Source organism: Cricetulus griseus, chromosome 3 (assembly GCF_003668045.3).
Source record: "Cricetulus griseus strain 17A/GY chromosome 3, alternate assembly CriGri-PICRH-1.0, whole genome shotgun sequence".
Taxonomy (NCBI): Eukaryota; Metazoa; Chordata; class Mammalia; order Rodentia; family Cricetidae; genus Cricetulus; species Cricetulus griseus.
Window position 1 is genome coordinate 20,588,781 of NC_048596.1, and position 21,335 is coordinate 20,610,115.

General features: G+C 45.6%; 1 protein-coding gene across 1 annotated transcript in view; it reads left to right on the forward strand.

The window, feature by feature from the left end:
• Positions 1-21,335, forward strand: part of Blnk (B cell linker) — a 77,627-nt gene that overhangs the window by 21,466 nt on the left and 34,826 nt on the right. Inside the window, exons 3-7 of the mRNA XM_027407341.2 lie at positions 3,881-3,946; positions 7,925-7,974; positions 15,228-15,268; positions 17,039-17,195; positions 19,545-19,708. Of these exons, the coding sequence (XP_027263142.1) occupies positions 3,881-3,946; positions 7,925-7,974; positions 15,228-15,268; positions 17,039-17,195; positions 19,545-19,708 (478 nt within the window). The remainder of the gene's footprint in view (positions 1-3,880; positions 3,947-7,924; positions 7,975-15,227; positions 15,269-17,038; positions 17,196-19,544; positions 19,709-21,335) is intronic.

The window sequence follows — 21,335 nt, forward strand, 5'->3', positions numbered from 1 at the left end:
ACAGAAGGCTGGGAACTTTCTGTTTGCTGGGCTTTGAGATATCGCTTTGTTCCATTTGGAATGGCTACTATCAAATGACAGAGGATTACAAGGGTGTGGAGGAAAGGGAGCGCTCACACACGAATGGTGGGAATATACTTCAGTAGTTAGTATAATGGAAAGCAGTATGAATATACCCCCCAAGATTAAGAAAAAAATAGAACTACCATATGATGCAGCAATCCCACTACTTGACATATTGAAGGAAAGGAAGTCAGTATGTCAAAGAGACAGCTATATTTCTGTGTTTACTATAGCACTAGCCACAGGAGCCAAGAAATGGAAACAACCCAGGAGTCCACAGTCAATGAATAGAAAAACAAAATGTGATGCACATAAATGGTAGAATGCTATTCAGTCGTTAAAAACATAAGGGGATGGGTAAGTGCCCCGTCCCAAGGGGCTCCGGTAATTCGTGAGTCCAAGGTGGATCCACCTGAAAATAATGGGCGGGAAAGAAAAAGTGGGACCAAGCAGATTTCCTTGTCAAGGCCAACTTTATTGAAACCAAGGGGATTTTTAAAGAGAAAGGAGGAAGCAGAGAAAAAGGAGGTGGGGGAGGAATGAATGTTAATTGCTCTCAGGCAGGTATCTGGAATCTCCTGTGTTAAGGAAGTGGGGGAAGAAATAGGTGTTAGTTGCTTCTCAAGCCAGGTCCGGGAACCTGAGGGGTGGGATGCTAGACTGGCTGGCGGCTAGCTAGGCATGGGGGGTCGCCAAGGCTGGCTTCTGACAGGTAAGGAAGTGGGGGAAAAGGGATGGGGAACTGGGGATTGATAACTGATAAATTACAGAATTTTTTATCCCCCCTTTTCTTGAAAATAGGTTTCCTTTCCCCATACAATATATTATCATCTCCCCACCCACACTTCTCTCAGATCCTCTCCACCCACCCAAATCCATACCTTTTGCTGCCTGGGGGACCAGCCTTCAGCAGGCAGGCTCAAAGGGAAATCCACCAAGTCAGTGTACTGTGACATTTTTATCTGAGGGGGTAAGGGAAAAAACACACACCACACTCACACACTCTCTTGATGGTTTCCTTCTTTTATTCTTCTAGTGTATTCTCTTCTCTACAGCTTACATACCCCAACAAAGTCTTTCAGGCAACACAGGAATTACAATGTGATTACATTCTATTTTCCAAGTGAATGATTATTATGATTCAGGTAAAAACGTATTTTTCATCTGCCTTATATGATTAAAACAAAGTCATCCCAAGAAGCCACATACACTTACATCCAAGTAACTTGTTACAGATTAAAAGAGTGTGAGTAAGTAGAGGGTGTTTTTCTCAGCCATCTTTTACTGGCAGACTGCATATTGTGATTACAAAGAAAGTCAATCACTTTATTATTTATCTTGAAAGGAATTTTATGGGGAATCTTAAGGGACTCACAAACCTAAACTTTTATACATGAAAAACAGTCAGCTCTACTTTAACTCTTTAGGGTGCATACCCACTCATCAATAGTTTCTCATATCAGGAGGTCGAGGGCAAAACTGGGTACAAGAAATTAATGATCACCTTTGACCATCAACTAATCCTAGCAAGAAAGGCATGTCGTCAGCTAATGATAACTGGGCTGCTTTGTTCTTGTTCCCTGACCTTACAGAGCTCCTCACTCAATTGTGTGCCCTTCTAAAACTTTAGATTGTCTTCTTGGCTTTTCACCTCAAAGCTATTTAACAAAAACATCTTAGTCTAACTTTAAATTGTTTTCAGAACTTTGTTTCAGCTATGATGCACTCCAAACCTGTGAACACATCTCCCAACATTAAGATTAAAATTTAAACTAGCTGGGCTACTGGGACTCAATTGTTTTTCTTAAACATTAACCTAAGCCATAGCCTGTGTGGATCTTCAATAGAAGTTCATCTGTTCTAGCTGTGTGACACTTCCTTGTTTTATTTTTTATCATCAAAACTCTATTTAAACTAGTATTACTATTATCAATTAAACAGTAGAGCTTGGGAAGAAATCATCTTCATACTAATCCACAGGTAAAAAATGCCCAGTATGATGGGATGTTTCCATGAGATAAACACACTGCATTACAGACAGTGGGGATCTCCCCACACCTATTCACACCATGCCAGATACCAGAGAAAGATGGCAACAGCAAGCATGTAAAGGCACAGTGGAGCAAAAGACATTCTGAAGTCTGTGGTCTCAGGGCCTTGTCTATTGGAGTTTCATTCATCAGGGGTTAGCCTCCTGGTGGGCTGACACCCTGAAGTCAACTGCCATCTGCTGCTCCTATGACAAGGCCATTGGCACACACCCTTTCTTTCTCTCTTGCAGAAAACAAGCATCTAAAAAAAGAGGAAGAAGAAAAAAAATAAAATAAAAACCAGGATAGGTAAAACAAACAAAAAGAACCAAAGAAAAGCACGAGAAACAGGGACAGAGTCGCACACATTTGCACACACAGAAATTTCATAAAACACAAAGTAAGAAATGATAATAAATAAGCAAATGACCTGTAAGGTACAAAATTACCCAGACAAAGCATTATGATTGAGTTCATTTTGTGTTGGCCATCTACTGCTGGGCATGGGACCAGCCCTTAAATGTGAGTAATTATAGTTCCATAGTACAAGCAAGTTCTGATATTCTGGGGAAAAGGAAATTTTTTTTTTGTTAACATAGATAAATGATAACTACTTGAGATCTGTAACATTTGGCCTAATGTGAACCCTGCAATATATATATATATATATATATATATATATATATATATATATAGTGGACCCCAATATACATATATATATGGACCCCATAAATATATTCAACCTTTATGTGTCAATTGAAATAAAATTACAACTGACTCAAAAATTGAATATATTTGGAGGGCACCATATATAATATAAAGTCACAGTTGGCCTCAAATTTATAAATTAAATGCTTCTATGCCTTAACCATGAGAGCTTGGACAGCTGTTCCATGGAATGTGACTAGTGGGGAATGGAATTAAGAGGGCCGTTTTTAGTGTTGTTTCCATAATACCTTCCATAGTATCATGTGTACAGTCACATATACTATATGTATCTACTATTACAGAACCTATAGATGTTTCTTTCCTAGTCCACCTCTTCCCACCTATGGATGCCATTGATCTTTTACCATCTCTACAGAGTTCCCCTTTTCTATTGCGTCATGTACACAGTTGGAATCAGATAATACGTAAACTTTCTGAATTGGTTTATTTTCCCTTGACATATGTTTTAATTTAAAATAGTCATAGGTCACACTCTATCATGAAGGAAGTCAGGGCAAGAACCTAGAGGCAGGAACTCAAACAGAAGTCACAGAGGAATGCTACTTACTGCTTGCTCCTCATGGCTTGCTTAGCCTGTTTTCTTATAGCACCCAGGACGACCTGCCACCGTGAGTCGGGTCCTCCCACATCAATTATCAATCAAGAAAATACCTCCCCCCAGGCTTGCCCACAGGCCAATGTGGTGGGGACATTTTCTGAGGTTCCCTTTTCCCAGATGTCTGTAGCTTGTTTCAAGTTGACATACAGCCATTTAGCACACTAAGCAAGTACTCCACTATTGAGTTACATTCCCACTCTCAGAATTCTCTATCCACTGATAGGTATGAAGCATTGCATATCCAAAACATCTGTCTTACTACTGACTGGCATCTCCAGCTCCAGCCATTCAATTTCTGGTAGTGATTTCTAGAATACCTATTAGGAATGACAAAGTTGCCCTGGGGGTAGGTTGTGCTTCAAATTGGAATAATGCCTTTTGTTTTAATGAAGGTAAAAACTGTATTGCAAAAATCAGCTTAGATGTTAATATTTTATGTTTGTGATTTTTTTTTTTGCAGACAGCTTCAAAAGATGGTCCATGATATTAAGAACAATGAAGGTGGAATAATGGATAAAATAAAAAAGTAAGTTAGTCTCGATTATTTATGAAAAGTTTCTAGACCCCAATAAGCCTCTTTGCTGTTGCAGCAATCCAAATCAGACCAAAATCAAACCAAATTAGAAAAAGCCCACGTTTAATGGATATAGCACTCCTGCGTGGCCTTCCAACCCCCCAAAGAGGAGATGGGAAAAGGAGACCGGAAAAATCACCAGTCTAATTTCTGGAGAGGCAGTTTAAATACCCTGTGGGAGTGGTCTTAAGTATCTCTGGGGGAGAGGTCATCATTTGGTGCGCTTTCTGAGATGCAGCAGGGTTTGGAGGGAGATGGGGGAGGGGGCTTAGGTGGAATTTCCACCATAACATCCCAGACTCTTTGGTTATATGGATATCAGCTACTGGGGCAAAGCTTTTACCATAACATCCCAGACTCTTTGGGTATATTATATGGATGCTAGGGACTGGGGTGAAGCTTCCTCCTTAACAATACATGTGAAAGAAGTTAATCTATACTGAATGGAGAGCAAAGCTCTCTGACATCGAGTGAGGACCATGTTGCCTCTCCCGTTTACTTGGTGCTTAGGTCTACATCCTGGAAACAGGAAAGTGAGTGGGTGAACTGGCACTCCGGTCTGCAATGTTCCATCTCCATGAAGAGGTGTTGTAGGGAGACACTGTAGCCCTGCCTCCTAGTAGCCCTGACAGGTGTGCCAGGACACGCCCATGAGGGCGTGGTCAGGGTAGGTCTAAGGTGACTCGGGAACGATTCTTAAGGGACCACACACACGTTATTAGCCCCTTCTCTCTGGCCTGGCTGCCTTGCTGCCCCTGATATGCTCTGGCTTGTGTTTGGGCTGGTGCTTATCTGAATAAAGAAATCTTAGCCTTATGGACTACGGATCATCTTTGAGCGCACGCAGCACGCAGCACTCAATAATCAACAGTTGGCACCCAATGTGGGGCCCGAACCCACGACCCTGAGATTAAGAGTCTCATGCTCTACTGATGTAGTCTACTGTAACAGAATTATAATTAGACAGACTGACTATAGATTGGCGGGTATGTTAAAGGGAAGGTGTGAGTTTTCACTGGTATTGTGGGTTTGTTTTTGTTTTTGTTTTTCCAGACAGGGTTTCTTTGTGGCTTTGGAGGCTGTCCTGGAACTAGCTCTTGTAGATCAGGCTGGTCTTGAACTCACAGAGATCTACCTGCCTCTGCCTCCCGAGTGCTGGGACTAAAGGTGTGCGCCACCACTGCCCAGCTTGGTATCGTGTTTTTGGAGTGATAGTTTCATTATCAATCAAAATTCTCTAGCCATTCCTTTCCATTTAGTTGGCACAAATAAGACTCTAATGAGGGTCTTTTCAGACTTCAAGTACTCCATTAATCTAAATTTCTGAAATAAAATTTATAAGTGAAAGTTAAAGTTTTATAAACTATTTCCCTCCCCAGTTCAGTTCAGTTCTCCGTGTCTGTAGAACAGCGTACTCATTCTCACTCATTCTGACTGGTGTTTTTAGAACCTAACATGTACAGGAAGGAGCCTGAGCACACACTGGGATTGACAGGTAGCGGCTGTGGTCCTTTGTGAGGGGAAGGGGTCATCTTGTAGAGGACAGGCTGTCTTCAGGCTCTGTCTGAGGTGTGTGGTCATTTCTGTTTATTCTTTCCACTGTTTATCATTCCCCATATTAGTCAGTCAGAGTCACTAGCAATTGTGGGTTGCCCCAGCGGCCGGCCAGATTGGCAACTCCAGTGTTCTCTGTGGTGTGAGGTTTCTGTCCCATGTTCAGTCATGTGACAGCAACCATGGAAGAGCAAATGTTCCTGACAGTTTCCATTTCAAACATTCTGCCTACTGTCCCCAGAACACTTTTCCGTGTGTGTGTGTGTGTGTGTGTGTGTGTGTGTGTGTGTGTGTGTGTGTGTGTGTGTTACATGCACCTATGCACACACACACGGAAGCCAGACATGGATGTTAGGTGTCCTCCTCTATGTCATTGCCTTGAGACAGGGGGGTGTCGCTGAACTGGAAGCTCACTGCTTCTGCTAGGCTGGCTGACCAGAGAGCTCCTAAGATGTGCCTGACTTTCTGTTCCTGAATGCTGTGGTTAGAGAGATGCACAGACATGCTGGCTTCTCATGTGGATGACAAGGATTCGAATTCAGGTCCTCATGCTTGCAGAGCAAATGTTCTTACCCCACCCCCAGCATCTTTCTAGCCCCCCAGAGTGCTTCTCTTGATGAGCCATGTTTCTTCTTAGCCTGGAAAATCTGGCTACCATGACTGTTACCATGAAGGTCAAGGGCTCCTTGTCCCAAGTGACCTGCATTTGGGCTCCCCTGTGAAGTCAGACAACAGGTTGTCCCTTGAGGTGGGGAAGCACGGTCGAGCAAACTGGTTCCTCTGTCACAAAGACTGTGATGGAGCTCTCATGGGCCATGGGCCGCATGTGGAAAGGCCTGCGAAGTACTGGGTTCAGTGTGAGACTGCCAGCTACTCATTACTTTGAAAATACAGCTTTTATTCCTGACTTGTCATCAGTGCCATTCTCTCTGTCTCTGTGTTGCATGTACACATTTGTGTGGGTGTGTGCACACGTGCATAGGTGCAGTGCATGTGTGTATATGTATATGGGTGTGGACACCAGAGTCCTACACCCCACTCTACCCTCCACCTCGGTCTTCTGAAACTGGATCTCTCACTCAACCGCAGTTGTCAGTTCAGCTAAACTGGCTGTGTCCAGCCACCAGTACTGGATTTAGAGGCAGCAGGCACCACCATGCCCAGCTTGGATGTGGGTGGGTGCTGGGGACCCAGACTCGGCCCCCACTCTTGTGCAGCAAGCACTTACTGACAAATCTCCCCAGCAGATCCATCCTTAAGTTTGTCTTTTATTCCAAGGTGAGTTGAGCTGTTAAAACCTTTCGTCTTGTGACTACAGGATGATAGTGGGTGTGAGCTGGCCTGGGTGTTTTGAAATGTTGCTGTCCCTGGACATCAGGCCCCCTCTTTCCTGTTGCTCTTCCCTGCAGCCCTTTAGTTAATCTCTTTCTAGACTTCACTATGAGTTTATTTTGATGAAAATTGTTAGCATATGATGAGAACGGGATGCAAACCTAGACAGGAGAGCCTGTGATGGAAAACCTAGGATTCTTATACAAAACCAAATATTGTTATTTTTGTAATATACAATTTTGGCTTTTAAGGGGCTTTGTATATTTCTAAAATAAAATATAAATTCCTATGTTGATTTTTTGAAAATAAAATAAATATATATAATTATTACCATATATATTGCTTCTGTAAAAGGAAGTAATATTTTAGTAATTAAATGCTACTGGATATAAGTTTTATCTGTGTGTACTTTAAATTTCATTAAGGATACCACTCTTAAGTAAAATGGGTAACTATTATTAATTAGTAAGTTACTACCAACCTTCCATTTTGAGATGATGCTTGCCTATTTGTTATGGGTATTGTTTCGTTTCTTTTTCTAATGCTGGGGATTGAACCTAGGGCCTTACACCTGATAGGCAAATGATCTACCTCTAAGCCATAGCTTAGGCCCCATAGGTCATGTTTTTAAATGGTACAAAATGATTTTTTGTTCAACCTGTGAGCAAAGTACTTATTATTGATGATTTTGTCCCCTTTTAGAAAGCATTTTTGAACCATTAAAACACAGTTCATCTTCTCTTACTCTCCCATCAGCCAATGAGCACTGACCTTCCTTGAATCATTGAATGCAGTGTTAACTAGTCTTTGGGCCTCACAAAGCCCTCCCATGGCTCAGTCTAACTTGAGCCAAGTCATAGGCTCCCAGTGCACCATGGAGAATCCTGGCTTCATTTGATTACAATACAATGAATTCTCAGTGTGAGAGGCCCAGAAGATATTCTAGTAGTTATCTATCTCTTATCTTGGTGTTGGTTTGTGCTGTGAGCTTTGACAACAGTTGTCCTACCCATTGACCCTTGTTCTCCTGGTTCTCATCTACAGGCTAAAAGTCAAAGGACCTCCAAGTGTTCCTCGAAGGGACTATGCATTAGGTAAGATAATTTCTAAACTACATTAGCTGGCTTTTGTCTAATGTTCATATTTATTTCTTGGGGAAGGAAATATGTTGTACTTATTTGAAAACTGTCGTGACCCGGCATGTCTCAGCCTTAAGCCATGAGGTTCGGCCTGAGTGGGTGTGTGTGGACCTGGAAACTCCTAGCAACCCAGCGGCGATAAAGACTAAACACAGGCATCTTGTCATCTTTAGAGAGCTCTCAGTTCCATTTTGTAAAACTAGAGTCTCTTCTTTATTTACCATCTTTTCGGCTGTTTCTTAACCATGCTTCCATGGCCATGAGAAGACCATTTCTGTCCTCCTCTTCTCCTCTCTGCTAGATGGCTCCTAACCCTCTGTCCTCACATGTTACACTCCTGGCCCTTCCACCCAGGTGCAGGCCTAGTCAGATGCTTAGGCCCATAGAGATGCAAACTAGGAGGCTTTGTATCCTGAGGTCATGGTAAACCATAGTAGGCCTGCTGGCATTAGCAATACAATAGTGGTTCGGAGCTTTGGGGTGCTCCTGTTTAGTGAAACTGGAGGCTGGACCTCAAAACATTCCATAAAGGAACTATTTTGGTCCCCCATAGAAAACAATTCTCAGCCTGATTTTAAGAATGAGGCCTTTCACTACAGTGAAAATATACTTTACCCACCCATTCACTCACCCATCCATCTCCCCATCCACCCATTCAGCATCCATTTGTCCATGTATACATCCATCCATGTGTCTATGCAGCTATTATCATGCACATACCATGTACCTGGCATATACAAGGTAAATAGAAGTGCCATTCTTACAAGTGAAATATAGTTCCCACTGCCATGGAATTGATAGCCCCAAAGGGAAGACGATGTTAGAAATATCTACAATTTCATGTAGTAAGAAAGCCCAGCCCTGTGCAGTACATGGAAGTAGGGACTAATCTATCCTCATAAAAGCTGTTTAAGGAATCAGAGAGATGGATCAGTCAGTAAAGTGCTTGCTTGATATGCAAGCATGAAGACCAAAATTTGACCCCAAGAAACTGCACAAAAAAACTGGGCGAGAGCTGGGCCATGTTGGTGCATGCCTTTAATCCCAGCATTCAGGAGGCAGAGGCAGGCAGAACTCTATGAGTTTGAGGCCAGCCTTATCTACAGAGGTAGTTCTAGGACAGCCAAGGCTACACAGAGAAACCCTGTCTCAACAAAGCAAACAAAAACTTGTGCATGATAGCATTCACATATAGTCCCAGCACTGGTGAGACAGAGACAGGCCAATCCCTGCGTCTTGCTGGGTAACCATTTCCAGTGAGAGACTCTTTCAAAAGTGGGGGAGGGGTCCTGAGGAGTAGACTCAATATCTACCCCTGAACTCCTCACACACCTGTACATACACAGCTTCATTTCAATAGAACCAACTTTGGCCACAACAAGGCTAAGCTTGAGATCGGTAGTTTATAGAAATGGTAATCAAAGTCAAATAGTCAACACCTTTGTCTGGAATACAACGGCACGCTGTCAAGCTTTCAGCAAATTCAGACAGATAGCCATGGGATTCCTGTGCAGCTTGGAACTAAGAAATAGGCATTTTGTATTTCAAAATCTACTTGATTCACAGGTCAAGGAAACCTGTTCCCAAGCATAGCTAAATGGGAACAAGTCGTCCTTCTCTCCAATGATGGAAAAGGGAAACAACTCTAACCTTTTCAGTATTCAGACAGGTATGATGGGAAAATCATGGAAAGATGGATTCTTTTGTTTAAGAGGAGTGCTAGAGGTGATTCAGCCCAACATCCAGCCTGGGCTTATCCTTACCCCCACCATCAGTACCCTCACAAATGAGGCCATCTCCAGTGACAGTTTCCAAAGCCTGCCTGATCCCCAAGAGAAGGGCAGCCCTGACTGGATGTAAGGCTCTCCTGTATCTCCTAATAGCCACTCAGTACAAGCTTGGACATCTCAAAGACATCAAAGCAGATAATTCAGAATGGATGTCACTTGAACAGTTTATTCTGTAAAACAAGCATCTCCAGGTGCTTCAGCTTTGACCCACTCAACAAATACATCATGAGTTTGTCCTGTGTGGCAGTGGGTAAAGGGCCTGCCACACAAGTGTGAGGACCTGAGTTCCAGTCCCCAGAAGCCACATAAGGTAGCATGAGTGCTGTAGCAGCCTGCAATCCCAGCACTCCTGTGGCAAGAGGGGAGAAGCAGAAGCAGAATTCCCAGAAGCTCGTGGGTCAACTAGCTTAGCTTACACAGAAATGATCAAGAGCCTCAAACAAGATGAGGCCAGGAATGACTTCCAAGATTGTTTTTACACACATCTGCCTTCACACACACATTTTTTAAAAAAATTCCTGCCGGGTGTTGGTGGCACACGCCTTTAATCCCAGCACTCGGGAGGCAGAGGAAGGCAGATCTCTGTGAGTTCGAGGCCAGCCTGGTCTCCAGAGCGAGTGCCAGGATAGGCTCCAAAGCTACACAGAGAAACCCTGTCTCAAAAAATCAAAATAATAATGATAATAATAATAATAATTTCCCAAGCATGATGGCTGCTATGAAAAAATAGAAGAAACTGGCAGGGCACAGTGGCAAAGAGTCGTGGTAGATGGGGGACAACTTAGGCAGTCTGGGAAAGTCTCTGAGGAGGTGACATCTAATTCAAGTGCTAGGGGACAAATGGCAAGCTTTTCTGCCCCTCACAGATGAACCAACAGTATTAGAGATGACAGATGCAGATGCTGTACCTCAGTCAGCTCTCAGAAGCCTAACCCTCTCCTCACTGTTGCTTGCTCAGTCCTTCCCCATGGCCTCCTCCTCTCCACTTTCTTCCTTGGTGAAAGGCAGAAAAGATCCACCACACTTTCATCCTTTTGCCTAAACCACATGCCAAGGGGCTCATTGTTAATTCCTACTCTTCCTAGTCCTCTGCAGGAGGAGTGAATCTTCCTCTGAATCCCACTGATTCCAGCCTTCAAGTATCCTTTCTTTCTGTTGCCATGGATACAGCTCAGCCCCCTCTTCATCTCTTGCTTGTCCTTGGACAGAGCTTCTAAGTGGCCCTCGACATCTAATTTCATTGCTAACTCTCATCCCATCTCACCAGAGTGCAGCCCCAGGTCATAGGGCCCAGTGACAAGGCCCCCTCACATGTAGCCACTAACTGGCTGTGTAACTATGGGCATCGTCCTTCATTTCATTCTTGTCATTTGAGGAAGGGAGTTCTGCTAGATTCTGGACCCGGGGTCCTGATGCTACAGCAATCCTGTCTGACATTCCCTGGATTTAGGAATGCATGTCTTCCCATCTGCAGGACATCCAAAAGTGTTCTCTTGGACCTCAAACACCTGACCTCTTCCTGAAATGCTCCATTTAGTTTTCTTACACAGTGCTGTGGCTCAAAGCCTCAGATGCTCTACCACTGAGCTACAGCCCCAGTCCTTCCACATAGCCTTGATGTCAGTATATCAGCATCTCTTGGAACACAGAGACGTGGCTTGCTCCACAGTCTGATTGATCTCTAGTATGGCGGCAGCAGCCAGCTGGGAGCTTGTTAGACATACATAGCCTTAGCCCTGCCACACAGCTACTGAGTCAGATTTAGCATGAACGCCCACATATTAAGGAGAAACGAAGTTGTTTTAAACCAAATCCATTCAAGTTCCCAATCTTAGAAATCAGTCCTGTGCACTTCGCCAACAGGGCCTGCTCACACTCCTGCTCCTTTTGGAAAAAAAAAAAAAAAGTCAACACTTGCATTTGTGTCCCTCCCTGCCCTGTCCTCCCCCACCCCAGCTGCTCGTGTCCCAGGGACATTTCCAACTGCTCCCCTGTGTCTTGGGACTCCTATTCAACTGCCTGAACAGTCTCGGAAGTCAGCCCCAAAGCTTCTCAACGCAGGGAGTGTCCAAAGACCTCAAAGGTTACAGAGACACGCAGGCAGGCAGGCAGGCAGGCAGGCAGGCAGGCAGGCAGACAGACAGACAGACAGACAGACAGACAGACACGGGGTGGGGGGGGGTCTGTCTCAGTTCTGCAAATAAAGAGTACCTCCAAGGGAAGGGCCCCCGGTTTTAGGGGGTCACTGCAGAAACCCTCTGGTCACTCCACAACCCCCCCTTCCCATCAGATCTGAACAAGGCTTCTCTACTTGTACCCTCTGTCCCTGATCTCCATGGAATCTCAGGAGACACCACCATCCACCCACAGAAGTTTGCCTAGTACTAACCCTGTTCTACTGAGGTCATGCAGGGAGGGGACTGAGAAATGGTGAAAAAGTAGAGGCTTCCCCTAAAGAATGAAACTAGAATTTCACTGTAATCCGGCAATCCTGCCACACAGTGAATGGCCAAATGAAGGCAATCACAAGCCAAAGAGATATCTGCACTCACTCCTGTGCTCACTGCTGAGCCAGGGAAACAACCTGAGTCTCCGTGCTGATGAGTAGATAAGGGACACGTGGTGCCCACACACAAGGGAATACTATTCAGTCATTGAAAGAATGGAATCTTGTCATTTGTAACCCCAGGTGGAGTTGGAAGGTCACTATGCCAAGTGAAGGCAGGCACAGATAAACAAACCCAGCCCATTCTCATGCTGCATGTGAAATCTATCATGGGGCTTCTTCTCACAAACCAAATGGAACTGAGACACGGACCATCAGAGTGGTTGTTACCTGAAGCTGGCAAGGGTGTGGTGAAGGAGGCTGGGCAATGGGTCCGGTGGGAGCATGGAGTGCCAGTGTGCTATTTCACAGATGGTTAGAGAGAACAATGTCTAATGAGTTCCAATAACTAAAGAGAGGTGCTGAAAGTCCCCTTTGAAGAGACAGGTGTGTTTACCCTGCTTTAAACATTCAATGGATATGCATATCGAAATACCACATATTAACCTATTGAACTGTATACATTTTTATGCTTTCATGTATCAGTTAAAATAACTTTTATTTAAAACTAATTCATTTGGGGCTAATGAGGCGCCCAGTGGATACAGTGCTTGCTGTGAAAACAAAAGGATCTGAATTCAAATCCCCAAAATTCACCTAAAGCCTGGTCATGGCTTTATGCCTGGCCAGCCAGCCTAGCAGAAACAATGTCAGACTCTGTCTTAAAAACTAGGGCGAAGGCCAGGCGTTGGTGGCGCACGCCTTTAATCCCAGCATTTGGGAGGCAGAGGCAGGCTGATCTCTGTGAGTTCAAGGCCAGCCTGGTCTCCAGAGTGAATTCCAGGATAGGCTCCAAAGCTGCACAGAGAAACCCTGTCTCGAAAAACAAAAAACAAAAACAAAAACTAGGGCGAAGATCAATACCTCATGGCTGCCTCTGGTCTATATATATGCGACATAGGCATGCACACCCTATTAGGTAATGATAAAATAATATGACTATGTTTAAAAGAAAGAGAGGAGAGGACAATGGAGAGAAAGGGAAGGGCTCTCAGGTATGGCCTGCCACAGACACCCAGAGTCTACACAGCTACCCTTCACCCCTGGAGAAATGAGCCCTGACACTGCTTGTGCCCTGTCCCGCTGTCCTGAGTGGAGCTGCCATCACTTGCTGCTCTATATCTGTTTACCTTCATCCTGGTGGAAACGGACAAAACTGTCATGAGAGAGCATTCTACTCAGTGCTGGTGTTCCATACTAAGAATGGAGAAACACAACTTGGGCTCACCGTACTTTTAAAACTTGGAAAGGACTGGAACACCATTCAGTCTAAGCTTCCAAGACAGGTAGAGCCAGAGAGGCAAAAACAAAACAAAACAAAACAAAACAAAAAAAAAAAACAAAACAAACAAACAAAAAAAAAACTGTCCAAAATTGCACAGCAAGACCATGACTGAGCCAAGACCATGGGCCCCATGACAATCCTGTGGAGAGATGAACGCACACCCGAGCAAAGGGAGTTCTTGAGGCATTAAGTGATTGGGCTAAAAGCACCTCTCCCAGCCAGCTTCTCCAGGTCCCTTCCTCAGTCTCCACACTAAATCCTGACCCTGTCAATTTCCAGCGCTGCTCTCTGGAGCTTTTAATCTGCTTGAGGAATTGCCTCCATCAGATTGGCCTAAGAGCATGGCTGTGGGTCATTTTCTTGATTAATGACTGAGGTAGGAGGGATCAGGCTACTGTAGGTAGAGCCACCCCTGGGTGTATAAGAAAGCAAGCTCAGTGAACCACAGAGAGCAAGCCTGTAAGCTGTCCTCCATGGCCTCCGCTTTGGCTCCTGCCTTGTGTTCCTCTCCTGACTTCCCTCAATGATGGACTGTGATTGCGCCAAATAAGGCCTTCCCTTCCAAATTGCTTTTGCTCATTGTATGCAAGGGGGTGCAGTGAAGAAACTGCCAACACAACCTCTCCATGGTATGGCTAAGGGGACGGGTTTTGTTGTGTTGTGTGTAAGAAAGAGAAAATAGTGGCTTCTGAAAGAGTTCAGAGCAGAGAGCAGGGCTGTGGGCAGTCTGGGAGAGAAGGCAGGAGTGCACACACACACACACACACACACACACACACACACACACACACACACACACACCACAGAGAGAGAGAGAGAGAGAGAGAGAGAGAGAGAGAGAGAGAGAGAGAGAGATTAGGATAGGATAGGATAGGACAGGATAGGATAGCCTTGGGGTAACAAAGAGTGGGGATCTGAGGTGAGAAGGGCCAGGATAGGGGCTTTGAAATGTATAACAAGTACTTGTGAATAGGGACTGTAAAAGGCTGGAAGCCAGCATGGGCTTTGATATACAGCAGGTCATTAGAGACCTATTGTCCCTTCTGTCAAAGGTAAGGGAAATGACTCCTTTTAGCAAATGGGAGCCAGTTTCACAAGTTCTTGAGGAATGCTGGCTTTTATCCAACTATCAGAAATTCCCCCTACAGTCCAGTTTGAGCTGAGCTATACTCAGTTTTGGACTGAGTTAGTTGACCTGCCCTTTTGGAGGGGAATGGGCTACCCTTTGGACCTGACAGTCATGGAGTTTATTTAAAAAAAAAAAAAAAGACAATAATATTTCAGTAATGTCCCTTAACAAAGGTTAAAGGCCCAGGTAAAGGGCCCCATTGCTCTGCTCCTACAGGACTTCTCCTTATGCTTTGAGATTTAAGTAAGCTTTCTGAGAAAGAGAGCAAGAGTGAATGACTATATGGCAGCAGTTACTGTTCAAGGTCAAGAGGCCCACAGAAGAGGAGACAGCATTGGTGCCGGTGGGTCTGGGCAGCTGGACTCACGCTTTTTGCTCTATGTCCCTCTCCTGTTACAGACAGCCCTGCAGATGAAGAGGAGCGGTGGTCAGATGACTTTGTAAGTGTCTGCTCCTGGGATGAGATGGGGGGTGAGGCACCGGGGTGGGGGTGGGGGTGGGGGTGGGGTGGGGGTGGAGGGGGGGTGGGGATGTGGGTGGGGTGGGTGGGAGGGGCATGCCAGCCTCCTGGGGGAGACCTCTCAAATGGCTTGTTTCTGAATGCTGATGGTTAGCTGAACATTATAGGAGAGGGACCCAGAAGGACTGAAAAGCCTCTTCCAGGCGGGTGGCAGTGACCTCACTGGCAGCTGACTTGACCAGTGCTGACCACATGCCAGGCCGAGCACTTTATACAGCCCTGGGAAGTAGGTACTCTAACCCCATTCTCAGAGCTCACAGACACACAAAACCAGAAGTACTTAAATAGTTCTCTTGTGATGGTTAGTTCTGACCCAAGCTTCGCACTATTCCTGGACCTCGGCATGAGAGCCATCAAAACAGGAATTAATTACTACAGAACTGGTACACACCTATAATCACAGCACTCCGCAGGCTGAGGCAGGAAGACTGAAGGTTCAAAGCTAATCTTGGTTACTTGGAGGGTTTGAGGCCATTTTGCTATTTAGCAAAATCCTATTTTTTTAAAAAAAGGGCCTAATGCTAAGGCACATGTGCGTCTAAAACCAGAACGGAATGTTTGATTAACTTGGAGTTCCCAAACTCAAACATGGGCCTTCGGAACTCAGAACCAGGCTACTGGCTACCAAAGTACCTGCTATTACCAAAAACCCATCAGCCCAGCTCGCTAGGTCGCAGAGTGAAAAAAGAATAAATCTTCTCCAAATGGCTCTGCAGTCGGCACCAGTCGGGAGCTGAGTCTAGGCGAGTTTTCTTCAGCACACTTGTGTCCTTCCACAGTGTTAGCATGCTCTGAGTTTGGATCTGTGAGGGATCCTACACAAACCACACCCCCACCTTCCATAAAAGGAAACAGAGGTTACTAGGACAGAACTGGCATTCCCACTGTCCCTCAGTAGGACGAGGACCCACGAAGCAGATATTCAGGTCAGTGCTCAGAATCAAGTTTGTGTTCACCACCTGGAGTGGATGTGGTCTTTGAAGACAGCAGTTCCTCCTCCTTTAACCGCAGAAAAAGAAAAGAAAAATAAGGGGAAGCATGACTTCATTGCGGGGCATTTGGGCATAAACTTCCTGCAGAACCCTGTCTAGTGGAACCAGTGTCCCGGCTGCGCCTCCTGCTGGCGGCATCGCAGGATCACATGTGCTCAAAGGGGAAAAAGAAAAGAGTTCTGCTGGTTGAATTAAGAATTCGAAAGAAAGCAAGGACAGGCATATGGGAGGGTTTGGAGGAAGGAAAAGGGAAGGGAAATGGTGTAATTATAAGAAGTAATTTTTAAAAAGTGGGCACAGAGCGAAGAAAACAAAGAAAAAAAAGCCTGGCAAGTAGGGTCGGGCCTACTCCCAAAGTCAAACAGCTACAATTAACAATGATTGGGCCGTTATTTTTACTTGAGTGGGTCTCCACTGCAGGTAGTATGAAATGTAGGCTTGTTCCTAAAGCCTTTAGACCAGACAGAGGGACGTAGTTAGAACATCACAAGTGAAATGAGACGAGTGTCCCGCGTCTGTCCTGTGTGACTCCTGTGTGGCTGTGGTGGGAGCTGTGTGGAGCAGGCGGATGCGAAAAGGACTGCCCCCAGCCTCCGTTCCCTGTCCTCCGCAGCAGGAACCGCTCCTGCCTCCTAAGGTAGGACCTGTCCATACGGCGGCACCTGCAGGGATGCCAAGCGTGGTGCTTATATTTGCAGGACAGTGACTATGAAAATCCAGATGAACATTCCGACTCCGAGATGTACGTGATGCCTGCGGAGGAGACTGGCGACGATTCCTATGAGCCACCGCCCGCTGAGCAGCAGACAAGGGTGGTCCACCCAGCCCTGCCCTTCACCAGGGGCGAGTATGTAGGTGAGGTCGCTGTGGACGCTGGGACTTCAGAGAGGGGAAACAGGCAAACCTAGTGCTGCCTGACTTCCCCTGCCCTTCTCTACTCTCACTTTCAAGTGGCAGCCCAGGAGCTGGCAGATGTGCGGGCATTTACAATGCTTTGTCTTACTCATTTATGGGGAGCGTCTTTTTCCCAGATTGGGATCACTGAACAGGTTCCCTGTACTGATGAAGAAGTGTACCCTAAGGGCTGACCTCCCTGTGCTCTTATAGCTCCAAGAAAAACCAACCTGGACATTAGTCCTCATTCTCCTGGGAGCTTCTTCATCCAAGGCTCTGAAACTTCTGAAAAGCAAACAAAACAACAGTGTGTTTCAAGGACCTGAGTGTTCACTAAAGCCCCCTCTGCTCTGGTGCCAGACAGCTTTACACACAGGCCATTTAGACTGTCTGAGTGGGAATGGGGGTGTCAATGAACCCTGGGCCTGGATTCCACCTCTTAGGTCAAATGGATACAGCACAAGTCTGGCTTTGAGGCATGCCTCTTGTGGTTCACCAAGAAGCCTGGGGGAGTAGCACAGATCTATAATCCTATAATCCTATCTTGAGGATGGGGATGAGGAAGGATCCCAAATTCCCAGGTTAGGCAACTTAGCAAGACCCTATCTCAAAATTAAAAATAGTTTAAAAACAAACAAAAGCAAAACATAAACAAACAAGAAAGCAAAAGCTAACTGGGGGCATAGGTCAGTGGCAGAGTTCTTAGGTAGCTTGTGTAAGGCATCAGGAGGAACAGGAAAGTCGTTGTTCTCATCACATCAGGTTTCTGAAGGTGGGGAATCGAGTGTGTCCACAACCAGGGCAGTGATTGCATGTATGCAGCAACGTCAGCCTTGCTGTTCTCAGCAGCCTCCTCATAGGGCGCCGGGTGCTGCTGGTTCTGTGTTCCACGGTTAATCTGTGGTCTGTGACTTTGTTCACTTATGGCAATGATCCTAAGAGGGAAGAGGCTGTATTAAGTGCACACTGCAAACCAGAAACCACAATTCAATTCTTCAAAGCCTGCTTTCTGTGTTTTGCTGCTTCTTGTGGGTTTAAACATTACATTAAGAATTCTATATAAACCCCAAGAGCAGCTGGGCAGTGTTGGCACACATCTTTGATCCCAGCGCTTGGGAGGAAGAGGCAAGTAGATCTCAGTGAGTTTGAGGCCAGTCTGATCTGCAAAGCGAGTTCCAGGCTGCCAGGACTGTTATACAGAGAAAACCTGTCTGGGGAAAAAAAAAAAAAAAAAAAAGAGTGGGGAACCCAAGAGTACAAATAAAACTAGCAATGGCAATGATAAGACACAGAAATGCAGATGCCCTAATTTTGAGCACAGTAAATGTGACATCAGCCACATACCTCAGACAAAGAAGAAGCAAGTTAAGCAAGAATAGGCACCAAGAAAAGCCATAGTGTCAGGGCTATGACAGGCAAGGTGATGTTACAGGAGGAAGCAGGAAACCCAGAAGCCTGCTGGGAGCCAGGGTGTTGACTAGGATGGAGAATGCCAGGGCATCCCTATGCCAAGAACTTCTGAAAAGAAGTCAGGCCAATGAGAAGTCAGCTCACAGCTTTGCTGGGCAGGCTGGGTATCTGAAGTTCTCACGAAGCATGCCGGTATCATGCCGGTATCAGATCCATGCATTAGGCATCCACACAGTACCTGCTGCTTTCTCTGCAGTTTTTTTTTTTTTTTTTTTTTTTTATTCTTACAATAACTCCAAGGTGGACAGCATGATCTGTTGCTTTAAAGTGAACAAGGGAGTGCCAGAGAAATTGTAACTGATCCAAACATGTGCAATTAGTCTATGGCAGAGCAGAAGGAACCCAGATTCATCTGGCTTCAGAAACTGGGCTCTCAGATGTCCGCTGAAAAGGACAGTCCTGGACAAAGCAGGGTCACCTGGCTTCTCCAGGAGTGAGGAAAGGAACTCTTTGGAATAACCTGGGGATCCTGAGGAACTTAAAAAACCCACCACAGCAGACTTCATTCAGAAGTGCAGACTTAGCTCCAGAGTGGGACCACTTTTAAAGCCCCCAAGGTGGCTCTGGTGTGTAAATACAACCCCACTCCCTGGTTTTAGCAGGGTGTTGGACTCTCAGTTCTTGGTGCCTGTAGGCTTTTATCACTCCCCCTTCCCCTGCCCCAGTGTGGTCCTGAGAACAGGTAGGTCTGTCTACCTGTTCACTTGGCCCCTTTAAGGAGACCACGCCGAGCCTTTATAGCTACATACATGCCTTTGGTTGTGTATTTGCTAGATCCCCATGGTATCTACACAGTGAATGACCTAGAGCCCCTTCTGTGTTGTTTTATGTTTGTTTAAGATAATCGATCCAGCCAGCGGCACTCTCCACCCTTCAGCAAGACACTCCCCAGTAAGCCTTGCTGGCCCTCAGCGAAAACAAGGATGACTTCTACTTTGCCAGCTCCCACCTGTCTGCAGAAGCCTCAGATCCCCCCCAAACCCAAAGACCTCCTTGAGGATGAGGTAAAGTAAGCCTGCTCAAAGGGTCACCTAGGAGGGGAGTTGGGTGCGGCCAGGAAAGCAGCCTTCCTTCCTCCAAGCCCTCCTGTTCCACTGTCCTCCAAATCCCTCAAGATGACACTGAGGGGAACTTGCTATCTCTAAAAATGGTACATGCCCCTTAATGACCTTCCCAGCTCTTGCTTCCCACTCCTGCTCCCAGCTGCACGCCCCCCCCCCCCCCCCCCCCCCCCCCGCCGCCACCCAGGGATCCAGAGACCCATCTCATCAACCTCAGCAGTCAGTGCCTGCCTCTTGAGAGGATTGTTGCCTTTTGAAAGTAACCCAGTGAACTGGCCAGGCTGTGAACCTAGTAGTCCTGGCTCCCACGGCATTTGCATTTAAAAGACAAAGACAGCCTTTAGTTGGGGCACAGTCATTAAGACAGTCCTACCGAAGGACACTAAAGACAGCTCTAACCTTACCGAAGCTGCTCTAGAAATCACTTGCTTTGAGATGCCTGCAGGTGATAGAAGCTGGGGCTTGGGAACCTGTTGTGAAATGACCTTTATTTGCATCTTATTATAATTTCCCATCAGGAGACAGAAAAGAGAACCTTTTAACTCACAGTAGAGACAGCTTCTAAGTTTAAATACCTTCTGGTCCCGTCAGCTCTTTGATTTTGGGAGAACTGGCCAGCATCCCTGGGTCTGCTTTTTATATTATTTAAATATAATTTAAATTTTAAAATTTTAATATTTACGATTTTAATATTTATTTAATAAATATATAGATAGAGATATATTTCTTACACACACACACACATACACACACACACACACACACACATGTTCCTATCATATTCCAGACTTTTTACGAAGCCAGTTTTCTAGTTTCTCCCGAGGACTGAAGGTGGCGGAAACCAGCACAGAGTCAGGAGCTGCTGAGCCTCATGATAGCTCAGCTCAGTAGGGAATGAATCTTGGTCCTTTCTTCCTTTCCCATGGGCTCACCGCTCCTGTACCGTAGTATATATACACACCTTCATCCGGAGGGGTTCCTCACTCCTGTCACCTCTATACACTTCAGAACCTGACTCCTGCTCTAGGGATGGTGAAACGCAGAGGGCAACAGACTTTGGGAAGGGTGGTTTCTCAACCTATGTGTCAGAGAGAGGTGATGCTGTCTCTTTAAGAACGACATAGGCGGCAGGGAGCAGTTGAGTAGAAGAGAGAAAGAAACCACTAAGACTCTCTTAGCCACTGGCAAATTCACATGAAGATGTGAATTTGGACACAGAAAAGCAAAGGGACACCATAGACTGTGCCAGGGTCTCCATTTCTGTGATTAGGTGGGAGGGAGCTCAGTGAGGTGAGGCAGAGTTCTGCACACAGTGAGGCCAGGGGGAGTTCTGCACACAGTGAGGCCAGGCAGAGTTCTGCACACAGCATCCCTGCAGAGGTGGCTGGAGAAAGCCTGCACCAGCGGGAAAGAAGTGTAGAGGATGCTGTGTTCTCCAAGGAGCAGATGGAAAGTTGAGATTTGAAAAAGGTTACAACCAAAACAAGGGACTGGGTGATAGTTCAGTTGGTAAAGCATATGTCTTGCAAGGAGGAAGACTAGAGTTAAATTTCCACAGACCCCACATTAA